Below are 23,082 nucleotides of genomic sequence, written 5' to 3'. Positions count from 1 at the left end.
CCGCAAATCTGGGAGCTTTTCTTTTTTTCTCTTCATTTTAGATAGATGGGAATTAAAGCACTTAAGGTTGTGGGAGGGTGGGAAATTCCTTTTTCTGTTTCTCCCACTAGCTCCTTTCCATCTTCTTTCAAGAAGCTCAGAACTGGAGAATTTCATGGTGCTTTAAATTAGATTGTTCTCAAAGATACACCCTTAGCAAAAACTGTCTCCCTTACCTATTTAGAACCTTATTTATGGAATCCAGGTCTTGCCCATGTGTCTGTGTTCCCATGGAATAGTTGGAAGCTGGCAGACGTAAGGAAAAAAAGAAGCACTGTGGTAGCTCCTTGGAATAATGTAGAAATAGGAGGTATTTTTCCCCCTTGTCATTCTCAGTTATTTACAAATGCAGATTTACCAGCCTCTCTCAAAGTCGGCTGGCCAGATCTTCAAGGGAAACAACTTACTGTGTGTGAAGCTGAAGCATCAAACCCTTCGAATCAGCTCTTGACCATTGGAAGCTGGTCCTCCTAAACAAATTTCCAATTCAAATTTCCTAAACAGACAATGGTCCTTAAGCACTGAGAAATGGGCACTGCTGCTTCTGGTATGCAGAAGCTTACCATTCTGGTGTTCTTTTCTCCTGCCTCACTTTCACATCTGGTCATGCAGGTTTTGCAAGCTTTTGAAACACTACAAAAGCACAAACATCTTCTTTACCAGATGAGAACAGTGGGATGACTAGATTCACCAGAAGCAACAATGCCTTGATCATACCATCTTCAGTGCTAAGAAAAAATAATTATCCAGACCCAAAAGTTGTCTCCCATCACTGGTCTTTCCCATGGAAGTTGCTCTTCCTGACACAGGTTCAGATTTTTAATGTTGAAAGGAAAACGATATTTGGGAGATTAAAGAGAATGACTTGATTTGTCATAATGTGAGTTCTGATGTCATTGTCATAATAATTACTAGCTCAATCAAGGAAGAGTGGATTTACTGAGCGCTGTGATGCATTACACAGACGTTCAGACTCCATGTGCATCATGCTTCTTTCTGGTCCTGACATCCATAAAAGCAGTGGATGAAACCTGGTCTGGAATTGGGACATGGAATGGAATGGAACAGTTCAGAAGGAGCACGTGGGTTTTCAGACTATGAGTTAGGGAGGGATATGGTGCTTGTGATGCCCCTGCAGGTAACATCTACAACCTTTTTGATGGACTATCAGTCACACCGACTTCTAAATAAAAAAATGGAAATGTGTTATTGATATGACTGTGGTGTTATTTTGTGAGATAGGAGTGGTTTTTTCAAGCTAGCTTGCATCACAAGGCTACCTTGCATTATAGCACCTGTCCTAGTCCAACAAGCATTACCTATATCCCTAATCCAATCTCTGTCTTTTTCTCAAACCACTTCCTTCCCCAGTATTCTGTTGCACCTCTTTCTTTAGCTTGTCTAAGTGGCTTCCACTCCTCATCTTCCAGGTGATTGTTGTTGCTTTTCTCTAGAACAGGGGTCTCTAAACTTTTTGGCCAAAGGGCCACATCAAATATCTGGCATGGTGTTGAGGGCTGGAAAAAGAAATTAAATATAAAATTTAAACAAATACATTAGTGATGGAACTTAGATGAATGACTGAAATGAATGAATGAATGGGCTAAATGTCCAGGATTTCTCCAAGCACCAACACAGCCCAAGAAATAAAGCACACACTTAAATGGACCCCTATTCCCCCACCCCACAAGCATAACTAGTTGTGTTGGTCAGCTGGGCCAGAGGCTCTCAGGGGGTCAGAGGCTGGCAGCGGGCCAGGTAGAGCACTCTGTGGGCCGCATCTGCCCCCTGGGTTGGGATGTGGAGACCGTGGAACTCCTTGCCACAGGATGTGGTGATGGCATCTGGCTTGGATGCCTTTAAAAGGGGATTGGACAAGTTTCTGGAGGAAAAATCCATTACAGGCTACGAGCCCTGATGTGTATGTGCAACCTCCTGATTTTAGAAATGGGCTATGGCAGAATGCCAGATGCAAGGAAGGGCACCAGGATGAGGTCTCTTGTTATCTGGTGTACTCCCTGGGGCATTTGGTGGGCCGCTGTGAGATACAGGAAGCTGGACTAGATGGGCCTATGGCCTGATCCAGTGGGGCTGTTCTTATGTTCTTAAGTATGGTGGATCCATCTGTGGTGCAGAAATTACAAGAATTTTAAGCCTTTCTCTCCCCCCCCTTGACACCCCCTCAGTCTATGGTTGCAGCAGACATTCTCAATTTTTTTTTGTTATTGTTGCATTAAGAAGTAAAAAGGGAGGCGGCTAGGAATAAGGCTATCCATGTATGGATTGTGTATATCAATTATCATGAATTGTTCAGAAAAGGAAAAAAAAAAGTACTGTTTGTTGTTTCTGATAGCATGTTGGGGACACAGAGAGAAATAATCTTCCATATGTTTTAAGTGGCACCAAAAGGAAGGTTTGTCAGTGGAAACTGGCTGGTAGCATCACTCATACAAGATGGTCGTGGCGATTGGAAGGAGGATTAGAAGAACAATTCAAGAGTCACACATGTGGATAACCAAACAGGAATACCTGCAAGTATCATTAGTACAATAGGGAGGGCATGGAATCTCGTGTGTCTCATGTGTCACCATGGGCTGGGAGTGTATCTAGATGAAGCCCTTCTCAGGCATTAGGCTACATGGAGAGTGGCCAGGTGATGGAATGGGCAGTGAGAGACCCTGCTAAAGCCCAGGTCCCCACACATTTAGTTTCCTATAAACTTTGGAAACTTTGGAGGGTGCAACTTTGGGAGCATGCTGGTGTGGGCTGGGGCTTGCCAGTGCACTCTTGCTCCCTCCTGTTTCATGGACGCTCTCCACACACTGCAAAGGGCTTGAGAGAGAAGAAATTGAAATACTGCCAAGAAAAATCTTCAGAGCTAGGAATTATTCAACACCTATTGAAATGGAACCAAATGGGGAATAATTCTGGAATAGTTTTCTTATTTGGCCAGGGGGTTACTCCACGCTTGAACCAATGAAGCTAGTGATTTTAGAGGGATGTCCTAAAATCTCATTGTTCCCCCCCAGCCACAGGACACAAATGGATCTCTCTCTTTCATTTCATCTACCTTCTTTAGGTACAGCCACTACACTCCAACTTCTTTTGGTACCTCCTTGCAGAGGAAGAGCCACAACTTAAGGAAATTGAGTCAGACTTTTTAAGCTTTGGGTTATGTGAAGGGAAAGTGACATGGGGAGTTGGACCTTGACTAGGAAACTGTGGGCATCCGAGTTGTGTAGGAAGAAGTTGGGCAGTGCCCCTGTGCAGATTCTAATGTGGTATGCCAAAGAGTCTCCAGTTCAATCTCCAGGTCGGTCTGTGGAACTCCTTGCCACAGGATGTGGTGCTGGTGTCTAGCCTAGACACCTTTAAAAGGGGATTGGACAAGTTTCTGGAAGAAAAATCCATTATGGGGTACAAGCCATGATGTGTATGCGCAACCTCCTGATTTTAGAAATGGGTTATGTCAGAAGGCCGGATGCAAGGGAGGGCACCAGGATGAGGTCTCTTGTTATCTGGTGTGCTCCCTGGGGCATTTGGTGGGCCGCTGTGAGATACAGGAAGCTGGACTAGATGGGCCTATGGCCTGATCCAGTGGGGCTGTTCTTATGTTCTTATATCAATGGCAAGGGGAATATCCAAGAATCTCTACACACTCAAAGAGCTTTGTGGAAAACCCACCTCTCTGTGGAAGTGTTAGCCTCAACGACTGCAGATGTCAGTTGGATATGAAGCACCTGTTTGGCAGAAACTCTCCACCACTCAGAGTTGGCAGGAATGAGTACAAGAGGCTGAAGAGGACTCTGAAAAAGCTTTAGGTTTGGTATTGAAGAATGCATGAAGTTGCTTTAATTTTTTTTCACTCTATCCCAGTCCATCCTGTTTCAGCTCATTAGATGTGCAAAAGTCTCAATTTGTAACTCCATTTTTCAAAATCATGTCAGCTCTCATGAGGATGACTGTTTTTGAAAGAGGCTTTCCTGGCATTCTATCCAACTGCAGGGCCATCAGAAATTCTGTGTAATCTCAAAGACCTGCACTATCTTGTCATGTATCCAGAAATGATTCCTGGATTAATGGCCAAGGAGCCTTTTTGCCTCTTCCTGAGAGAGGGCCAATCAACCCAAGGGGACACAGTTGCTGTTTGCTTCCCTTTGAAATTGTCATGATACCTGAAGCTACACACAGGCATGGCCCCTTCCTAATTACAGAGCCTTTCCCTCTGAGACATGTTCTGGGAGGGTTCTAATTTAAAAGATGCAAATTTATTGACATATTGTCTACTTAAAGTGATGCAAAAATATAGCATACACACTGCACATGTGGTGACCCATTTCCCTGTAGGTCACACAGAAGTTGTAGTTCTCTGTTCTCCTCTAATACAAAAGCACAACATAGCTGCAAGTGTTCCAACTTCAGCTGAGCATAGATTTGGGCTGATGGAGTAAGGGGTTCTTAAGTTCCATCTCTGTTAGGCAAGCAACAGATGTCCCAGAGTGTACATGGATTTGTAACCAACCAAAGAGTTAACTTATTCAGGCTGGGAGATCCTATTCTGGACCTGAAGACTTTTGTGGCGAGATGAAGCCTTGACAGGGATACCTGCAAACCCCCCCCCCCCAGTCAATCCCTTAGATCTTCCTTTGGAGTGCCACAGCCATTTCTGCAGTAATCTACATTTCCACAGTGGCTTTGGCCACTTTGCCTTCTGACTGGGCACCAAATGCAATTTCCTTGAGCTGTTTTGTATTCCCTCGGCTCTTAGCATCGCCGGTTCCTGCTTTCCTTGCGATGAGGGTTGGTGCCGTTCACAGTGACGTAGTTCAGGCGCTGGCGCTGGCCGGCCTGGACAGCTTTCTTGGAGAGACTAGCTTGGTTGGAGGTGACAGAAAGAGAGGAGGCCTCAGCAGGGCCTGTAGGGAAGAAAACAGGAAAGGGGGAAGACAATCATGAGCATCCATCTGTAACTGCATTTCAACTATACAACAAGGCAACACCTCAGCTTCTCAAACTTCTCCACGATAAGAGTTACACTGATTTTGCATGAGCCCAACAGCTTTCATTTTAGTGGAGCTGTGCCCCTGCACATTCAAAACACAGCCTTCTAGTGGGAAGGGGTATTTCTTCTAGATACATGACTTGCCTCTTTACTCTGAATTCAATGTATATTTTTATCCCACACTTCCTCCAGGAAACTAAAGGCTCTCTTCACTCCACCCCTCCCCCATTTTATTTTCACAACAGCCATGTGAAAAAGATGAGATGGACAATAACTAGTCCAAACCAAGTGGGCGATTGGAACCCAGGCCTCCTCAGTCTAACTATTCTAATCACTATACCACACTTGATAAGCAGCATCACCCAAAAAGTTGCTATTACCCATGGGCATTTTTCTGCGGTAGGGAACAACAGTACCAGGAAGTTAAGCCCCAATTGCTGAGGCTCACCCACCTGATGATGGTTGGGCCTGCAGAAGCCTCACTCTGGACAACTGTACTGCAGCTTTTCCAATGCCACGGGTGTTAGGCGTCCCTCCAACCGCCATCATCTTGTGCTCAGAACTGCTTTCTAGGGGATGACGGCGGGCAGCATTGTTCTTCGGACATGGGAGCTGCAGGGGACAACAGATGGTCATACAGATGCGGGGGGGGGGAGGGCTTAGTGGGTAAGGAATCTCCTTTTCCTCACTGCTGTTTCCTATTAAGGTACAGTTGCAGGGAGGATTTGAAAGGAAGAAGTCAAAGGCAGTATGCACCACTGGAGGGAGGGCTGCCACTACCACAATTCTTTTCTGACTCACTCAATTAGTGAGCTGGAAGAGGATCGTAGAGCTGACAAGAGCAGCCGGCTGGAGGAAATGGCAGATCAAAGGACTTGGAGCTTGTCAATTTGCTCCCCTTCTAGCGTTTTTGCCCCAAGTGATGATTTCATGTCACTTCACAGCCTTGCTACCCACTCAATGTTGGAAGGACTCTGCAAAGGCCAGCAGAAGCTCAAAGTTTGTCACTTGGAAGTAAAATTACAATGACTGAAATCCCACCCAGCCCTGATCACAGTACAGATAGCACTGTGGAAATCAGTCCCACCCCAGAACTCTGATTAATAAGGGATGAGCAACCAGATGGTTGCCTCCTTCCACTGATGGACCACAGAGGTAGCCCTGATTCTACCTAGTTAAATTCTGAGATATTGAAGATATACCCGGTGTCCAGTGACTTCAAAAGATCGTGATCTTCGCTTTCTCCTTTTGGTCTCTAGCAATTCCTCCCTCTTCTCCAGTTTCTTGCTGCTTTTTTTACTAGTTTGCAGCCAGGGTCCAGGTGAGTGCCTGGGGACATTCCTTCCTGGGGCGGTCTCACCGGTACTGCTGGACAGGTTATCCTCACTGACGGCGTGCTGCAGGCTGGGGCTGGGTGGCTGGCAGGCAGCAGGAGTCTCCCGGGACAAGGGGTCCTCATTCTCACTCAGAGAGTGCAAAGACAGTCTACTGCACTCCTTGGTTGCCTCCAGAAGATTCAGCCGGTCAGACTCCAGCACTCGGGAGCGCCGTCGGGCAGCCTTCACAGCAATGCTTTTGGTGCCACTCATAATTGCCTTGTATTCTGCCAGGGAAGGATGCAATAAGAATGTTGGCATGCTTCTAATCGGCATGATGTATTTTAAAGCAGAATTCATGCTGTCTTGGCACAGCATCCATGGCCCAAAGTACTAATGGTCCTGGTTACAGAGGTGATTTGATTAGAATCACCGGAAAGCAAAAGAAAAACTTGCTGTTTTCATTGCGCAAAGTGGGAAAGGCCCCTACTCACAATGCCTGGTCACAGTGATGGGGAGGGACTTTGCCAGTGCATTAGCAGAAGGAGGGCTCACCAGGGCATTCTCTCTCCAATCACATGAGTGCTGTCCATGTGATTTTCAGGTCTGAATGAGGCTAGAGCAGCGTTTCTCAAATTGTGGACCATGAGCCAATTTCAGGTGGGTTGTGTAGCACCTAGCTCAGCTAGCTCGGTGGTGTACACAGCTGCTCCCCTCCTTTTGTCCTCACAACAATCCTGTGAGGTAGGCGAGGCTGAGAGAAAGGAAGCTTCAGGGCTGAGGGGGGATTTGAACCCAGATCTTCCAGGTCTAAGACCACCTCCCAAACCACTATACCGCCCTTGCAGAAGGAAGACTTTTTCCTGTTTTTGCTACATACCTTGGTAGAAGATGGTAACAATGTCTGTTTGAATCTTGGCAAAACACAGATGTTTACCTCAGCCAAATCTTGTTTATCCCAGCCAAGTTCGTTTAACCAGGAAAAATCCAAGACCTCACTAATCACCCTTTGCTTCTCTGGGTTATTTGTTTCAGAGAGGATAAAACACCTGCCCAACACAGGGCCATTTAAAATTTCCCTCAGTTAGGCCAACTTGAGGCATGATTGAGAGCAGACAGAGGACGGCATAGGAAAACCTTTAACTCTTAATTGTCTGGGTTAGTTACCTCCACGTCTTAGGATGCCCTCAGAGCAGTGATCGCTGCTATCAGGAGATGAATTTCGTTGGCTGCTCAGGCTAACCAGACTCTCCCGGGGTGCATGCTGTGGAGAGAGAGGGAAAAGCAGGTCAATAGAAGAACTTCCCTCAAACAATGGACTCCCCTCCCATTGTCTACACATACCCTCCCTTCTCCCCATGGCACCAAATCGCATAACCAGTGCATGTATGGGTAAATAATATTGGGATTCTCATCAACACTCTTGCTGCTTGCCCTGGCTGAAGCTCCTCCTCTTTCAGCTTAGCATGCTGATTCTTGTCCACTACATAACACTCCCTCACATATGGACAAAAGCCCATACAATCTCACAATGGAGGCCAGTCACAACCCTATCAAGCCTCTCCCTTCCCTATTGCTGCTCACACCTCTTGGCTGACCATGCCGTTGACATGGATGGGAGGTGGGGTCACTACTGCCGAATTCTTGATCTGCCTGGCCCGTGGACTGGCCTTGAACACTTGACTTGCTTCACTGCTGAAAAGAGAAAGCAAGATAACTTATTAACACTAGAGAAGAGCAGGATTTATAGGGGGAATATGTAGGGGAGGGATGCTCAGTCCTTTTGCTACCACTTCATTTCCCCTATTTGACCCTTTTCCCACCCTTGTCCTAACTGACCCTTCTGCAACCCACAACTCACACTTGTTTGAGGTAGATCTTACCTGTCTGTCTCTGGAACAAGGGGTGGGAGAATGTCCTTCCGAGAATCCCGCCTTTGTGGCTGCTGATACTCAGAGCCCAGAGTCCTTACACTGTCTTGGTCAGAGTCCACAATACTCTCCACTGGGAGTGGGGGGAGTTTTGGCACAGATGTCTCCTGCAACACAAACAGCACACATGCTCTGATAGTTGCATCGCTTTGCCTATCACTGCAGGGCCATGCCTTCTCCACTCAGAGAAGGTGGTTGTTCATGGCGGAGGTTGTTGAATCAAAAAGATACTTTACTGTAGGAAAGTGGCAATGGCACTGATGATTTAAAGCACCAGGAACCAAGAGCTCTATCTCCAAACTTTGCCTTCTGATTCAACAAACATTTTGGTTTCTCTGGGTCTTAACATTTACAGTCCTTTCTTTATGAGATTTCTACAGAAATGCAGCTTGTGCAGGCCTGTGTATAAAAGCTGAAGTGAGGATGGCTATCTACTGTAAGTGCAATGGTTTAAATTCCACTGATGATAAATAGGCTGGAAAAGTCAACTTGATGATCTCCATGTGGATGATCACCAGCTACAGCCAGAAGATGATCTCCTCATGGCTGTAGTTGTAGCTAGTGAGTTGCGCTGTGTATTAAGACCAAAAGGCTTCAAAGATAGTGCACTGTAGTATGGTACCTTGAGGGCCCGAGCAGCTGCACGGTCAATGGCTGCCACACGGTCAAGGCTGCCTTCCTCCAGCTCACGCAGGTAGACTTGATACAATTCTTCCAGGTGGGGTGGCACTGGCTGTTGAGACTCTGGCAGGGAGAGAGGGATCAGGAGAACATTATGAACTGCAGGATTAAATGTTCTGTACAGGTTTCAGTGTTTGTTTGGAACTGAGATCTCCTTACAACCCCAAAGCGTAGACGGGCATTAGGCAAGAACAGTTTGTGTGGAACATCCATACCATGACATCATCAGCCTGAGTTAAGGTATCATGTTACAAGAGAACAGAACTACATTATGCCACAGATTTTTGATGTAAAAGGATCTCATCGTAGCTATGCTCTTAGTGCAAGAATCTCAAGAAGAGATTCAAAAGAAAGCGATTCATGCACACAAACTGAGCTCTAATCAGTCCAAGGGACTGGAAATGCAGCTTCTGTCTTTTAAACTGTATCGACGAGGAGAACATGGGTATGACTGATAGGGAACGCAAATATAGCAGATCTTTATGTCTGCTCTGATCAGAAGCTGCGGCCATACCGTGAATGATTCGCCTTTGTTCATGGATGATGCGGTGGCAGAGGCTGTGGTGGCGCTCAAAGCGGCGCACAGTTCGCTCCTGGTGCCGGATAAGGTTGTCTTTGAGCAGAGCACCTGATTGTATGGCTGTGTTCTCCACTTCCAGCTCATGGACCTTGCACAGCAGGCTCAGAACCTCCCGCTGTTCTTCGGAGCTGATGCGCCATGGCAAGGCTTCCTCCAGCCTGTGCCCACGTTGCCGTACTTCCCAGAACCGTCTCTCCAGCTCTGCCTGACACAGGAAATAATTGCACACTGTCACAGGATTTGTGCTTTAAGACTCTGGCAGGCAGCAGACCACTCCATCCCCTCCGATACTGCAATTTTCTTATGCTCATAGTCTTGGCACCCTTCCTTCCCCCATGCCAACCAATAGCAGTCAGCCCCTGTGGCCTCAGATACCTTCTGCTTGTGAAGTTTATCCTGCTCTCCCAGGAGGGCAGCAATATGTTCTCGAGCCAATGTCACTTCCTGTGGCTCTGGCACATCTGACAGGTCGTCACCGGTGTCAGAGTCCTTCTCGCTTTCATCTTTGCTGTAGCTCTCTTTCCTCTGCTCCTCTTGCCACTTCTGGGCCCTACGTGCTTTCTCCTGCTCCCAGCTGGGGTTGTGGGAAAGAGGGGAAGAAAGGTAGAGGGAGGGCATCAGGACCAAGAACTGGCAATAGGGATACTTAGCTACACTGATATCCCACCCTTATTGTGGAACATACCATACGTGATAATAAACATGTCAGTATAGCCCTGTAGCCCAGTATTACCCCACAACGGAGGGGAAGGCGGTATTCAGATTGGTACTGTGGGTGGTGGTGGTGGGGAGTTAACCCTTTCATCCTGTCATGGTCCCAGTCCAGACCAGGGTCTCCCTCAGCCTGTTTTCTTCAAAAAACCAAAAGATGAAACTGAGTAGACACCATTTCATGTAATATGTAGTTTGGCGCATAGACCCTCAGTTCGGACTGACAGAGAATTTGGGCATCCCAAAGGACACAGGAATCTGCTCTGTTCCTGCTAAGTGCCATGCTTACTCAGCAATTGTGAGTAGGTGGCGGGAGCTCTCGATTTGGATCTCCATGTAATTGTTCTCCAACTCCATGAGGTGGCGTCGCACATCCATCTGCTCCCGGAAGGTGCTGATCAACTGTTCTCGGAGCTGGTCCATCTCCTGCCTCTCAAAGGGGTTCCCATGGAGCTGTACTTCAGCTGTGAGGCACAGGGGAGAGGGGCCGGGGGGGGGGAGAGAAGAAGTGCTTGAGTGATGCAGGAAGTCCAGTCAAAATGTTGACGTGACAGGAATGCAACAGGCCTCCTCAACTCATTCCACTATGCTCTGCACTGAGCCACCTAGACCCCGCCTGTCCAAAACCACCTACCCACCCCTCTAACCAATCTGCAGCAGAATCTCTTCTAGTCTGAACCATAAACTGTCTGATCTACAGTCTTCAAATAGCACCTGGAAATACCCATTTCTGCCCCACTCTACCCCCAAACACAGAGTTCATTTTTCCATAGGTGCCATATTGGAAGGCATGGAACCACCACAGGAAGACTGCGGAAAATGTATATACAGCAAGTCGTCACTTAAAGTTATTTCATTCAAAGTCATTTTGTTATAAAATTGATGAGGAAAAAAATCAATTCCTAGCCGGGGCCACTGTCTGTGTGGAGCTTGAACAGTCTCCCCAGGTCTCTGTAGGTTTTCTCCAGCCTGAGAAGCTCACATTTATTTCCATGTTTAATATTAGAAGTGTTTTGGGTCCTTATTTAGAAAATTGGTCATGTTTTTGTGACCAGAAATATGCTGTCAGAACATAACTCTTGTTTATGTATATAATTAGCAAAAGTCAACTTGATGATCTCCATGTGGATGATCTCCAGCTACAGACAGAAGATGATCTCCTTATGGCTGTAGTTGTAGCCTTACGGCTGTAGTTGTGCTGTGTATTAAGACCAAAAGGCTTCAGAGATAGTGCACTATAGTATGGTACCTTGAGGGCCCGAGCAGCTGCATGGTCAATGGCTGCCACACGTTTCCAAGAACCTATGAACAACTTTAAGTGAGGACATGCCTCACTCCGCACAGGGCATTTTTTTTAACCTTGAATACTGCGAATGTCAGGCCTCAGTGGGCGTGGTTCTTGTTGCTCAATCTTGCGCTGCAGCCGCTGAATCTCACTGCGTAGGTCCGCAATGATACTTGTGTACTGGGCGATATGATAGGAGACATTCAGAAGATTACGCTTTACCTGCCCAGAGAGAGAGGGAGACAAGTATTGGGAGAACATGCAGCATCCAATATGGAGTTCCTGAAATGGACAAATGTGATAGGAGAACTCGGGGACATCCCACCAGCTTTGCAAGCTGGGGAATGTCCATTAAATGGGAAGAGGCTGGAAATCAACCCCTGCTAATTGGGTAAGAGGCACTTTTTCAAGTGGGTGCTCCTTTTTTTTAGCAGGGGGAGAGTAACTGGCCCACCTCACCCCAGCACTGTCTGTTCTAGTGGTTGTCTGCTGGTATTCATTTGCATCTTTTTAGATTGTGAGCCCTTTTGGGACAGGGAGCCATTTAGTTATTTGATTTTTCTCTGTAAACCGCTTTGTGAACTTTAGTTGAAAAGCGGTATATAAATACTGTTAATAATTAATAATAATAATAAATACTGGAGAACCCAAGGGTGGTGTTAAAGTGCAGTTGGACTGTTAGTAGGGCCTGATGGAAGTTTGGAGAGGGTTTTGTAAAGGAGGAACAATTATGAGGCTGTTTGATTTTTAAAAATGTGGAATACTTGGGGAACTTATGTCATAATAAGCTCTACTGGATCAAATCAAAAATCCACTTGGCCCAGTACTCTGTTTCCAAGGTGGGCCAGCCAGATGCCCCTGGGAAACACATGGCTGCAGGGTTCTGAAATGAGACATCCAATATAGAGTAAATATGGTTTGAAATAAAACATACCCTAAAAACCTGTGCCAGTACAGTTTAAGCATTTCAGTTTCTAACATGAACGCTTGAATGCTCAGGACAGGAAGACTTAAAAATTGACTTGACACTGATACATAGCATAAGAGAGATCAGGATTACAGACAATCAGAACAATGGATGGAGAAAGGCCTGATAGATCTTACTGTGGTGCGGATACTCTTGGCACGCTCAGCATAGGTCAGGGTGCTCCGTGACTCCTCAAAGGCATTGCTGGCAGGGCTGATGTGAGCAATCATCACTGTCCGACTGTTCCCACCTAGTGAGTCCTGGGATAAGAGAGCAATGCTTAGTATATAGGCCATAGGGGGCACTGTAGCCCTGCAACCTTGCAATCCCATCCAGTCTACACTCAGGGCCACCTGCTTCCTATTACAAGTGTACTTGGGTTAGAACTTAGCTTACATTATATGGTGTATTTCTCTGCAAGCAGCAGGCAGCGAAGTGAAGTGGGGTATGTTATACTAGACATTTTCATCAGGTCTTTTGGAACAACCTTCTCCATGTAACAGAAATACAAGTGGGGCTTCTGTATCCACAGAATGTCTGTCTGCAGATTTGGCTCAACGCGGATCCCCCAGACCCGTGCTGAGCCAGCCTTGGCCCCATCTGAGCCCTCCAGAGGGCTTACTGAAGTCCGCAAAGCCAGCATGCATCTGCCCGCTGCCTCTGCTGGCTATAGCATAGCCATTTTGGCTGAAAAAACGCTACTTCCAGGAAATGGGAAGTGATGTTTTTATGCCATAAAAGTCATTCTGAAGTCTGGGGAAACCTTTTGGGGGGGGGGGGGCTCTCAGAGATAACAGGCAGACATGTGCTGCCTCTGCAGGCTTCAGAAAGCCCTCCGGGGGAGACAGGACTGGAGCACAGCTGAGTTTGACGAGTTTCTACCTGCCATTCTATAATGTCTAGTGTCACTTACCTCCAGTCCTGATACACTGTGTGCTTCCCTGCTGTCAGCAGCCAATAATGTTGAGCAGGAGTGAGGAGACGTACATCAGGAGAAGAGGAAATTGTACTAGATGCTAGGGATGGGGCAAGGGCTCCACACAGGACTACCAGTTTTGTTTATCCACACTTAGGAGGATTACATGTCACACACATTGGTACAGTACCCTTTGTCACTCTAGTGTGGTTTGTCTCTACAAGAACAGAATGTGTGGCCTGATGTTTAAGGGACCACCAGCTCTGCCTGCCACAGCATCTGACTGCCCCACTTCTTGCCCACTGGGGTGCCTACCTTTAGAAGACGAGTAAGCTTACTGTCCCGGTAATTAACGTATTTGACACCTGCCCGGTCGCTGAGAGCATTGATGCAGTTGCCCAGGGCCAGCAGGGAGCGGTTGATGTGCGCTCCCTCCTTCATTCTCTGCCCACGGTTCTGTGTCTGTGGGAGGAGGACAGCAGGATGGACATGAGAATGAAGCCATTGTTCTGGCAAAGATCACAGAGCTATTTTTCTGGGTTGTCATGTCGAGAGTGGGTTGGAAACTATTTCCCTCATCATCAGTCTGTTCTTGCCTGCAAAGCAACAGCCACAGGAAGGAAAGAACTGCCTGTGAGGCAGGCACAAAAGAAACTGGAGTTAAGTTAAACCAGAAACATGGGCGAGGAGATTATGATCAGGTTATGAGATTATGAAACACTCAAAGCTGGGGCAGGATTAGACCATGGCAGTCGAAAAGGGGGAGGACAGCAACTGTGCAAGAGGACTGAGGCAAAGGCTTTGCAATTTCCCTTCCAGATTTGGGTCCAGACAACGTGGCTTGCCCACGAACAAGGACAAAGAGCTGCTAGGGGTGGGGGGAGATGGATTATTCTGCACAAGTTACTTAGAAGGATTACCCACAAGGAAGGTCATGTTTACTGAAGGGCATTGGGAATGGTTATTTTTTAATCACCTTTGTATCCTGCCCTTCCTCCAAGGAACTCAGAGGGATGACCCCATTTAGACTTTACAACAATTTTGTCAGATAAGCTAGTCTGGGAAATAGTGCTTGGCTCCAGGGTACCGCAGGGAGCTCCACGGTCAAGCAGGCTGAGCTTGAACTCAGATCTTAGTCGCAGCCCAACACCATACTGGCAGTCCTTAAAGAGGAGTTGGCACTTCTGTATTCACTTTAATTCCTCTCTCAGTGACATTGAGACAAGAAATCGTGGGTATTTGTTGGTGGCAGGGTTAAACCGAGTCCCTATTGCGCCACAAGGGCTACCACAGTGGAGGCCCAGTGTTGACATGTAGCTTTCCCTGCTTTCAGCAATCACGTTCGCACTCTTCACTACTCCTTCTCACCCTCCCAAGAGTTTCACTGGTGTGTGTTGACCGTTCCAGGACTTCTCCTACCTGAGAGGCCCGCTCAGAGCCGGCTAAGTCGATCATGAAGAGCCGGCCCACTCGCACCTCCTGCATGATATTCTTGACGCGGTTCTTCTGGCGCACGGTGACCTGCAGCACCGCATGGGAGCGGGAGGAAGTCCGATTGGCTGCTGTTGGCTCCTGCATCCGCTGCTTATTGCCCTTCATCAGCAGCTGCATTATCTGCATGGAAGAGAAGCAGCTTCGGGAACAGAATACGCTTGTCAAAACTACCCAGTGTTCTTTGGTGCAGAAAAAGGAGAAGGTCTCCTTAAGCTCTGGCAACTCTGTTCTCATTCACAACAGACAGAAAAGAAGCCCTAGCAGGTTCACTCTAGTCTGCAAACCTCTTGATCCCTGTTCATATGAGGAAAGATATATTCTTAGATATATATAAGATATATATTCTGTTAGATATATTTGTACACAAGGATGCAGTGGCACAGTGGGTTAAACTGCTGAGCAGATGAGCCTGTTAACCGCAAGGTTGGCAGTTCAAATCTGTGTGATAGGGCGAGCTCATGTTGCTTGTCCCAGCTCCTGCCAACCTAGCAGTTGGAAAGCATGTACAAATGCGAATAGATCAATAAGTACTATCTCAGTGGGAAGGTGATGACGTTCTACGTGCTTAGGCGTGTAGTCATGCCGGCCACATGATCATGGAAACTGTCTATGGACAAACGCCGGCGCTTCAGCTTAGAAACGGAGATGACCACCACCCTAGAGTTGGACACGACTCGACTTAATGCCGGGGGGAACCTTTACCTACCTTTTCATATTTGTGCACCTTATTTGGGGAACTGTGTATGACTTCAGTCCTTTTATGCAAGGACTATATACTCTTTCTCTCCCTAGGGTGAACAGTGACACTTTAGGGAGGGGTAGAGCAGGTTCTGGCTTTGCTAATTTTCACTCAGATGTACCATTCAGTATAGGAACATGTCTTCTTTTGCAAAGATGAAGCTTTGCTCTTCCTTGCTTTAACAGTGCAGGAATTCAAACATGTGAGAGGTTTCTTAAAGTCAAGTCACTTTTGATGTTAACGCTGGCTCTTTCAATGTGGTATCCTGCCAAACTAGTGACTCTCTCTGCAAACCAGAACCACCTCCATCTCTTGGAATATAGGAGCTGGAATTCAGGTAGAGAAAGAGCACCAGAACGGTGATATGGCAGTGAGGCAAAAAGAGATATCCAGGGAGTAAGCTTCATGAGAAAGGATAGTGGGGTTAGGGGAACCAAGAGCAGAAGAAAAAGAGTAATGGCCTGGGAAGGTAAAGGAGTCAATGTGTGCAGTGGACAGTAATTTTTCTAATAAATGGATTCAAAACTCCTGTTTGTCATCATTCAACATTAGTGAGGGCAATATAATTCAGACACACCAGACCCTGAACTTCCTCATTCAGGGAGAAACCAGGTCAGAGAACCTATACCTGCAATTTAACAAATAGATTTTCCAAGTTCCTTGACCCAGTAGTATTGGTTGCCAAATAGTATTAGGCTGATTTTTCTCCTACCAACCAATACCCAGGACAGAAGACTGAATGCCTTGCACCATCTTTGCCCATGTTTTTCTCTTCTGCTTCAACTTCTAAATCCAAATGCAAATAAGAACCATCTTTATAAACTCAGCCTAATACCTGTCTCACCTTTCAATAAGCAACACAACAATCAGGTTGTCTGAAAGCACTCTAATCTCTAGCAACCAAAACACTAATATAAGGGTTAAAAAAGATGATCTGATTATCTGTGGGCCATTAGCCAGGATGCAAAGTGGGACTGCTAAGTTGACAGCGTCCCTGACAACAAAGGTAAATCATGTCACCCCACAGGAGCTGCTGGGCTAGATGGATCATTAGTTGACTCTAACCAATGCTGCCAATTTGTTAAATCCACTGGGCCGGAGCTGAATCTTCACCCAGAACAACCCCCACCTAGCTGCACTGAAAGATACAAGGCTATGGCAAGCTCTTGCAGAGCTAGGATCACTAGCTTGCATTTGACAGCAGTGACATTAAAGGATCTCTGGTCCTCTCCACTTTTATAATTGACTGATTACAGCTTACCTCTTTAGCATTGATGGTGGACACCTCAGTGATCCCAGCAACTTGGATTATGCCCTTGGAGTCCTCGCGAAGGTCCAGGTAGCCCAGGGTAGGGTTGAGCAAGTCCCGGATCATTTCATTGTAGATCTAGTTAAGAGAAAAAGAGCAGGTGCTGGAGATAGTTGAAGAACTGTATCAGCTGGTGTGGCTATCTTTTAGCAGGTTGCCTGTCTGAGGCTTAGTCAGACATTTTTAAGTGGCCACAAGTGAGCTTTATTTCAATGGGTATCTTTTAGTTAGGCTCCTCAGGACTGGCTGTTACTGCATCTGCTTATTTTCATAGATTGATAGTATTGCATTTAGTTCTGTTGTTAGAATTCTTTACCTGGATTCTTGGATCAGTGTTATAGAATATGATATATAGAATATGATCAGTGTTATAGAATAGGATCTGGCTCTAGGAAGCCAGATCTTGAGTCACAGCACCAAACAACTTCAGATCAACTCCACATCGTCTCCCCAAGAATATAAACTGGGCCCTCGCTAGAGTCACAGCCGTTGTTTCTTCTTAAGCATAAAGATATGACAAAAAATTAGAATGACACAGCTTGAACTTCCGGCACTAAATCGAAAGACACAATTGGCAGTGACTCTCTGTGGATGCTTCTCTCCTTGTCGGTAGTGAGGACCCTATATTGGTAGCAAAGAGTGACAACCGGTTCAGTTCAGTACCAAGAAAAATTCAGGATGATGCAATGGGAATGTATCATCTTGCAGTCCATCTTCCTCTTGGAAGTGCAGGGGCACAATGGGTGGAAGTGAGACTGAGACTCTCTTCATACTATACTTCAACCTGTGGCAGCAATAACGTTCTTCAGTCAGTTGGGACTGCCTTCAAGCTGCATTCACCTGCAGTGATATGATTGGGGAGATGACCCTGCCACACACTAAATTCAGCTCGGATCAGCTTTTGGCATGCCACTGCAAATGCTTAAAAAGCACTGGGCAGCAAACGCTGATCTGGGCCAAATTCAGTGCATGGCAGGGGCATGCAAGGGACAGCTGAAACATCCAAGATGCCAGAAAACCATGGCAACTATGCCCAGAGCCAGCTGAGAGTTGGGCAATGGGACATAGAGACACAGTTGGGCAAATGAAGGGGGGACCCCCCACCTCCATGGGGAAGAAAAGATTGGAGATTCCTTGATATTATTTTTGCCCCACCTCTTGCTCCTGACCTCTGTTTTGATGCTCTGAGTCACTCAAATGTGTCAATATTAAACTAGCCTTAATCCTGGTATGTTGCCAAGGTGATTATCAGTATGCAGTATGGTGTGTACACCAGTCATAAAGGCAGAAAGGAAGGAGGGGACATCTGATGGAAGGAAACTTAGGAAAGGTGTTAGGAACCAATGAACCACAGCAAGCTTTGGAGCAGGGATGAGTTTTTATTGTGAAGGCAGCTTCCCAGGGAGGTTTTTCTGACTCACATCTTTAAGATGAAAGTGGTAAGAAAGTAGCTGATGTGCAGATGTGAAACTGAGGTGCTCCTGGCAGGAAATCTGCCAAGGAAGTCTGCCTGTCTCTCTCTCTTTCTCTCTGTGTATGAGACTTGCACATCTCTTTGCACATTATGACAATATTTATGTATAAAGACAACCTTCATTCTCACTCTCAATGGCTTCCCTGCTTACATCTTAAGAATGCAAGAAAGAAGAAACCATTTTGGGCACAACTCTCAATCTGGGAACATCTCAAAAATGGTTGTGTGGATGAGTGCACAGTAGGTGGGAGAAACCAAACACTGCATCAGTGAGCAATGCTTCTTCATCCCTGGGACATGACAACTAATTACGCCTTCCCTGCTCCTTAAATGACCCCTGACCCACCTCCAAGTAGGACATGGACACTTTGTACTCCATGTCATTGCTGGTCTCCTCGATAGCACGGAAGAGGTCATTGAGTGTCCGCACATAAATGCCAGGTTCATTGTCTGTGCCAAGCATGGTGTAAGTCTTTCCACAGCCTAAGGTTGAAAGAAGAGTAGGTTGGGAAACAGATAACGTTTTTTTCCATTGGTGGTGGTGGAGGTGGTGTGGACCCACACACCCAAAACTGCAACTCTGCCTCACCACAGTTGCCTCTTTGACCAACTCGATGCTGCTGCCACTGCTCCCTATCTGACAGAAGTCAATTTTAGTGCAGTGAAAATCATCAGTGGACCCAGGTTAAGAGAGATTCCATACACAGTTCAAAGGATATTAAGTAAATGGCTCTCTGGATGTCTAACCGTCTTGCTTTTGTGTTCAGAATAGAAAAAATGATGAAGACAGGCTCTGGAGGTTAAAAATGCATTTTTTTTTTCAGATAGGCTGCTATCTGGGGAGGGGGGCTTTTTGTTTTTTTAATAGATGTGGGCGGGTTGAATTTGGTGGCTCTGCTGGAATCAGAATAGGGGGTAATATGAATATGAATTTGTTCAAGGGTGGAGGAAGAGCATTTATGAGCAGTAACGAAGTGTTGTGGCTAAGAGAGTGATAATGCAGTCCAAGGCATGTCTGTGCAAAAGTGTCCCACTGAGCTTAACAGGGTTTACTCCCAGGTGAGCGAGTATAGGATTGCAGACTGAAATCTCACCTTTGCCACAAATTCACTCACTATGCTAGGTGGCTTTATGTAAACTACTACCTGACCCAAAATATACTCACATAATTTATGTGAGCCACAATAATACTCATGTACCTTAAGAAGTTGCTGTAAGTATTGCCACAAGGTAATAAATGCAAAGTGCTTGGAATGCTCAGCATTGTTAAGTATTATTGTTCCAGTTTCTTGTTTCAGGTTTACTCTTGCTGCCAAGAGGCAGTTCAGTTCGTCAGCAATGGGGCAGAGCAAGGCGTTAAAAAGCAACATGCCACCATGACTACAAAGCGAGCAAGGTGTTGGGTCCAAGGATGTCTTCCTTTGATCCCCACCTGCCTCAGACTCAGAGAACACAGTCAGGCACCCATCACAAAGAAAGCAGTTTTGCGGCGCTTTCAATTGCTTCTGGAGCTAAAGCCTCAACACCTGTATCAACTACAGCCTGATTGACACAGAATCATGGTAAGATGAAAGAGTGCCCCATGGACTTCTCTCACCCAGAGCAGATCCTGTTCTCTTACCAGTAGGGCCATAAGCAAACACCGTTGCATTGTAGCCAGAGATGACACCTTCAATGAGACCTTTGGTGGTGGCACGGTAGACCATTTCCTGCAAGGAGAGATGAATACATGAAGAAATAACCTCAGAAACAACTGAGACAAATATTCTACATATGAGGAAGCAGAGGGCAACACTGCCTTCTCCTCTAACACCACTGTCTGCTTAACTACACTGTTGCTGCCAGCCCAACACAGCAGGTTAGAGATTCTCATTCCCTGCCACAGTGAGCCATCCTCAGTCAGAATTCCTCAGGATAACTTGGGTCCAGGTTCAGCTCGACTGCAGCAACCCAAGTGAATCAGGGAATCTATATCTTTATGGGGGCAAAGGAGCAATGTGCCCTAGGAGTCATTCCAATGTGACCGAGGGCATGCACCCTCAGATCACGCAGTGCAACATTTTGGGGCAGCAACATATCTTTGGCTGCCATTACTGGACTCTGATTTTAGGTTCATTGCATGAGAAGCAAGATCTGTAACAGGAATGCTTGCCACCTCTTAAGAATGGTGGAGCCAATTCTCGTTTATGTCTGAGGCATGAATCTCAAAGACCTCCGAAGTCAGACATGTGCTTTTACAGGAAACAGAAATATATTCAGGCATTCTTCAGTTACTTGCAACATGCATCTTCTCCCCTTATGTAGAATAGAAGAGTCCTAATTGGGAAAGAGGCAGCCCTGAGAACAAAGGCATCTGCTGGTAGCATTTACACTCATCCTAAGCTTGAGGGAGAGTAGTAGGCCAAAGGGACCTGGCTCCATAGTCATGACAGTCTCATGAAAAATAACGGACCAGTGAGGCAATGCCCCTGATGTCATTCCATGTGTGCAAATAACCATTCACATCCTGTTGATGTGGGAAGCAGGGAAGCCTGAAACTCCACCTCCAGGACCGGTCATGTGACATAAAGAGTTGGCCAAGGGACCTTTCTGTGTTTATGTGTGTTCTCCTCCCACAGTAACTGCCTGTATCTCATTGGAGCTCACCTGAGAAACACATTATTTTGATTGAGCTGCTAAAAGATCAAACAAAGCAGGGCTAAAGACTCAAAGCACCAGGAGAATCTAGTGTCTCACTCTTTTGCCTAGAGAGCAACCATCACTCTTCCAAAGCAGTGCTCCTCCAACCTGCATCTATTGCTTGGTCATCCACTTTCAGCCACTTCTGTTCCACTACCCTCCTCTTTCTCCCATCCCCCAGGCCACCCCTTCCAGGGCCAGCCCATCCATGAGGCCAACTGAAGTGGTGTCCTCATTCAGCAGTTTGGAGGGGGGTGCATATACTTGTTCTCCTGCTTAATTCCACTGCCCCTCCTTCCACTCTCTGGATTGAAAAAGGAAGAGGGGGACAGAGAAGAGAACATGTGGAGGGAGGGTAGTTCTGAGCGGAACATTAAACGCTGGGAGGAACAGAAGCTGACACATTATCAGGCAAGGAGGAGAAGTATTTGATGTGCTGTCTTAAGACTTTTCAGGCATTAAGAGGTCTTGGGCCAGCTCTGTTCTGCCCCTTCCTAATTCCCACTCCAGGAGCAGCAACTGGCAAAGGGGTGCCAGATCTCACTCAAGGAGCTCCAGTTTCACTCTAATGTGCAAATTAGTTCGAAACAGAGCTGATGAAACTGGAGCTTGTGATTTGGCCCAGCCATCCCACCTGCCACCTGGTACTACACCCAAGAGAGGCAGGGAGGGGAGGCTGGGATTACAGAATAGTCTGAGGATCAAACTAGATGTTATATGGCTAATATGTGTAAGCATCTCCTGGTGTTCTTTAAAGTAAAAAGCGCCAGGAGAGGCTACAGTCAGGAGCAGAAACATGGCAAAGGGGGATAGGCTGTTTAAAACTTTCCCCTCTTTTTTCACTCAGCACACACCCCCAGCTGCTTTTCCATCTTCAATGAAAAATATATAGCTGGATGAAAACTCTGGGGAGAGTGATTTTGATTGGGAAAATTCTCATCAGGGAAAGTTTTAGATACTTTCTTAACCAGGGATGGCCCATCCACGAGACCAATGGAAGGAGTCACCTCAGGTAGCAGATTGGTGGAGGGTACCCATCTCTGTCTGTCTACTGGCCTCCACTGTTCCCCCTTCCACTCTCTGAATTGGAAAATGAAGAGGGGGGACGGAGAGGAAGAGGAACCGTGGGCTGGGGGAGAGTGCTGAGTTAGAACACTGGAGAGTGAGAAGATCAGAGACTGGCACAGCATTGGCATCAGGCCCTATTCTTGAGCTGGCCCTGTTCTTAACCTTCACCTGACTTTCTTCTGATCAAATCTGTAGCTCCCCCAGCTGGTTTCCATGAAAAAAATGCACGAGCGCACACACACACACACACACACACACCCCATAAGTACGCTACATCTACTTGGACTCTTAGGGCCCTGGGAAAATGGGTGTGGATGTCTGGGCTCCTTACCTGGGTTGTAGCAAAATCAAATGCAATGTCAAACATATATGATTTCTCCCGTGAGCGGTTGGCGCGGAGCACGTCATCAGGATCCTCCATTGGGTCCATCAGGACAACCATCTGCAAGGAACAGAGAGGTTGCTGTACATATTGCACTGTAGAGATAAGCAACGCCTGGGGAGAGGAGAAGATAACGTCCATTCCCAGTTCTCACTTTGCTGCCATATCTATAAACCAGCTCCCAAAACCATTCTTTCCAGACTAGATGGATTGACATACTTTTTCTCCTTCCCTGCCAGAAAGGAGAACATAAGAAGAGCCCTGCTGGATCAGGCCAAAGACTCATCTAGTTCAGCTTCCTGTATCCCACCAGTGGATCCACCAAGGGACACACAAGACAACAGACACAATCTGCATCTCAGTGTCCTCCCCTGTATCTGGCAATCAGAGGCAGCCTGCCTCTAAAACCAAGAGCTTGTACATACCTACTATGACTTGTAATCCATAATGAACTTCTTCTCCAGAAAGGAATAGATAACAGTCACTCTGGCACCAGTTAGAATAGTGTA

At 46.5% G+C, this 23,082-nt stretch overlaps 1 protein-coding gene across 1 annotated transcript in view; it reads right to left on the bottom strand.

The window, feature by feature from the left end:
- Nucleotides 1–4,803: 4,803 nt before the first annotated feature.
- The window catches only part of KIF19 (kinesin family member 19), a 32,532-nt gene continuing 14,253 nt past the window's right edge, over nucleotides 4,804–23,082 (bottom strand). The window contains exons 3-20 of the mRNA XM_066617008.1: nucleotides 22,523–22,633; nucleotides 20,066–20,153; nucleotides 18,791–18,927; nucleotides 16,923–17,048; nucleotides 14,848–15,042; nucleotides 13,744–13,890; nucleotides 12,650–12,772; nucleotides 11,620–11,767; nucleotides 10,550–10,724; nucleotides 9,925–10,123; nucleotides 9,484–9,754; nucleotides 8,911–9,032; nucleotides 8,241–8,395; nucleotides 7,944–8,052; nucleotides 7,525–7,621; nucleotides 6,244–6,644; nucleotides 5,494–5,653; nucleotides 4,804–4,955 (exon numbers count right to left, since the gene is read on the bottom strand). Of these exons, the coding sequence (XP_066473105.1) occupies nucleotides 4,804–4,955; nucleotides 5,494–5,653; nucleotides 6,244–6,644; nucleotides 7,525–7,621; nucleotides 7,944–8,052; nucleotides 8,241–8,395; nucleotides 8,911–9,032; nucleotides 9,484–9,754; nucleotides 9,925–10,123; nucleotides 10,550–10,724; nucleotides 11,620–11,767; nucleotides 12,650–12,772; nucleotides 13,744–13,890; nucleotides 14,848–15,042; nucleotides 16,923–17,048; nucleotides 18,791–18,927; nucleotides 20,066–20,153; nucleotides 22,523–22,633 (2,916 nt within the window). The remainder of the gene's footprint in view (nucleotides 4,956–5,493; nucleotides 5,654–6,243; nucleotides 6,645–7,524; nucleotides 7,622–7,943; nucleotides 8,053–8,240; nucleotides 8,396–8,910; nucleotides 9,033–9,483; nucleotides 9,755–9,924; nucleotides 10,124–10,549; nucleotides 10,725–11,619; nucleotides 11,768–12,649; nucleotides 12,773–13,743; nucleotides 13,891–14,847; nucleotides 15,043–16,922; nucleotides 17,049–18,790; nucleotides 18,928–20,065; nucleotides 20,154–22,522; nucleotides 22,634–23,082) is intronic.

This window comes from Tiliqua scincoides, chromosome 2 (genome assembly GCF_035046505.1).
Source record: "Tiliqua scincoides isolate rTilSci1 chromosome 2, rTilSci1.hap2, whole genome shotgun sequence".
NCBI lineage: Eukaryota > Metazoa > Chordata > Lepidosauria > Squamata > Scincidae > Tiliqua > Tiliqua scincoides.
Note: the sequence above shows the minus strand (reverse complement) of the source record. Positions and strands in the feature narration are given on the sequence as shown.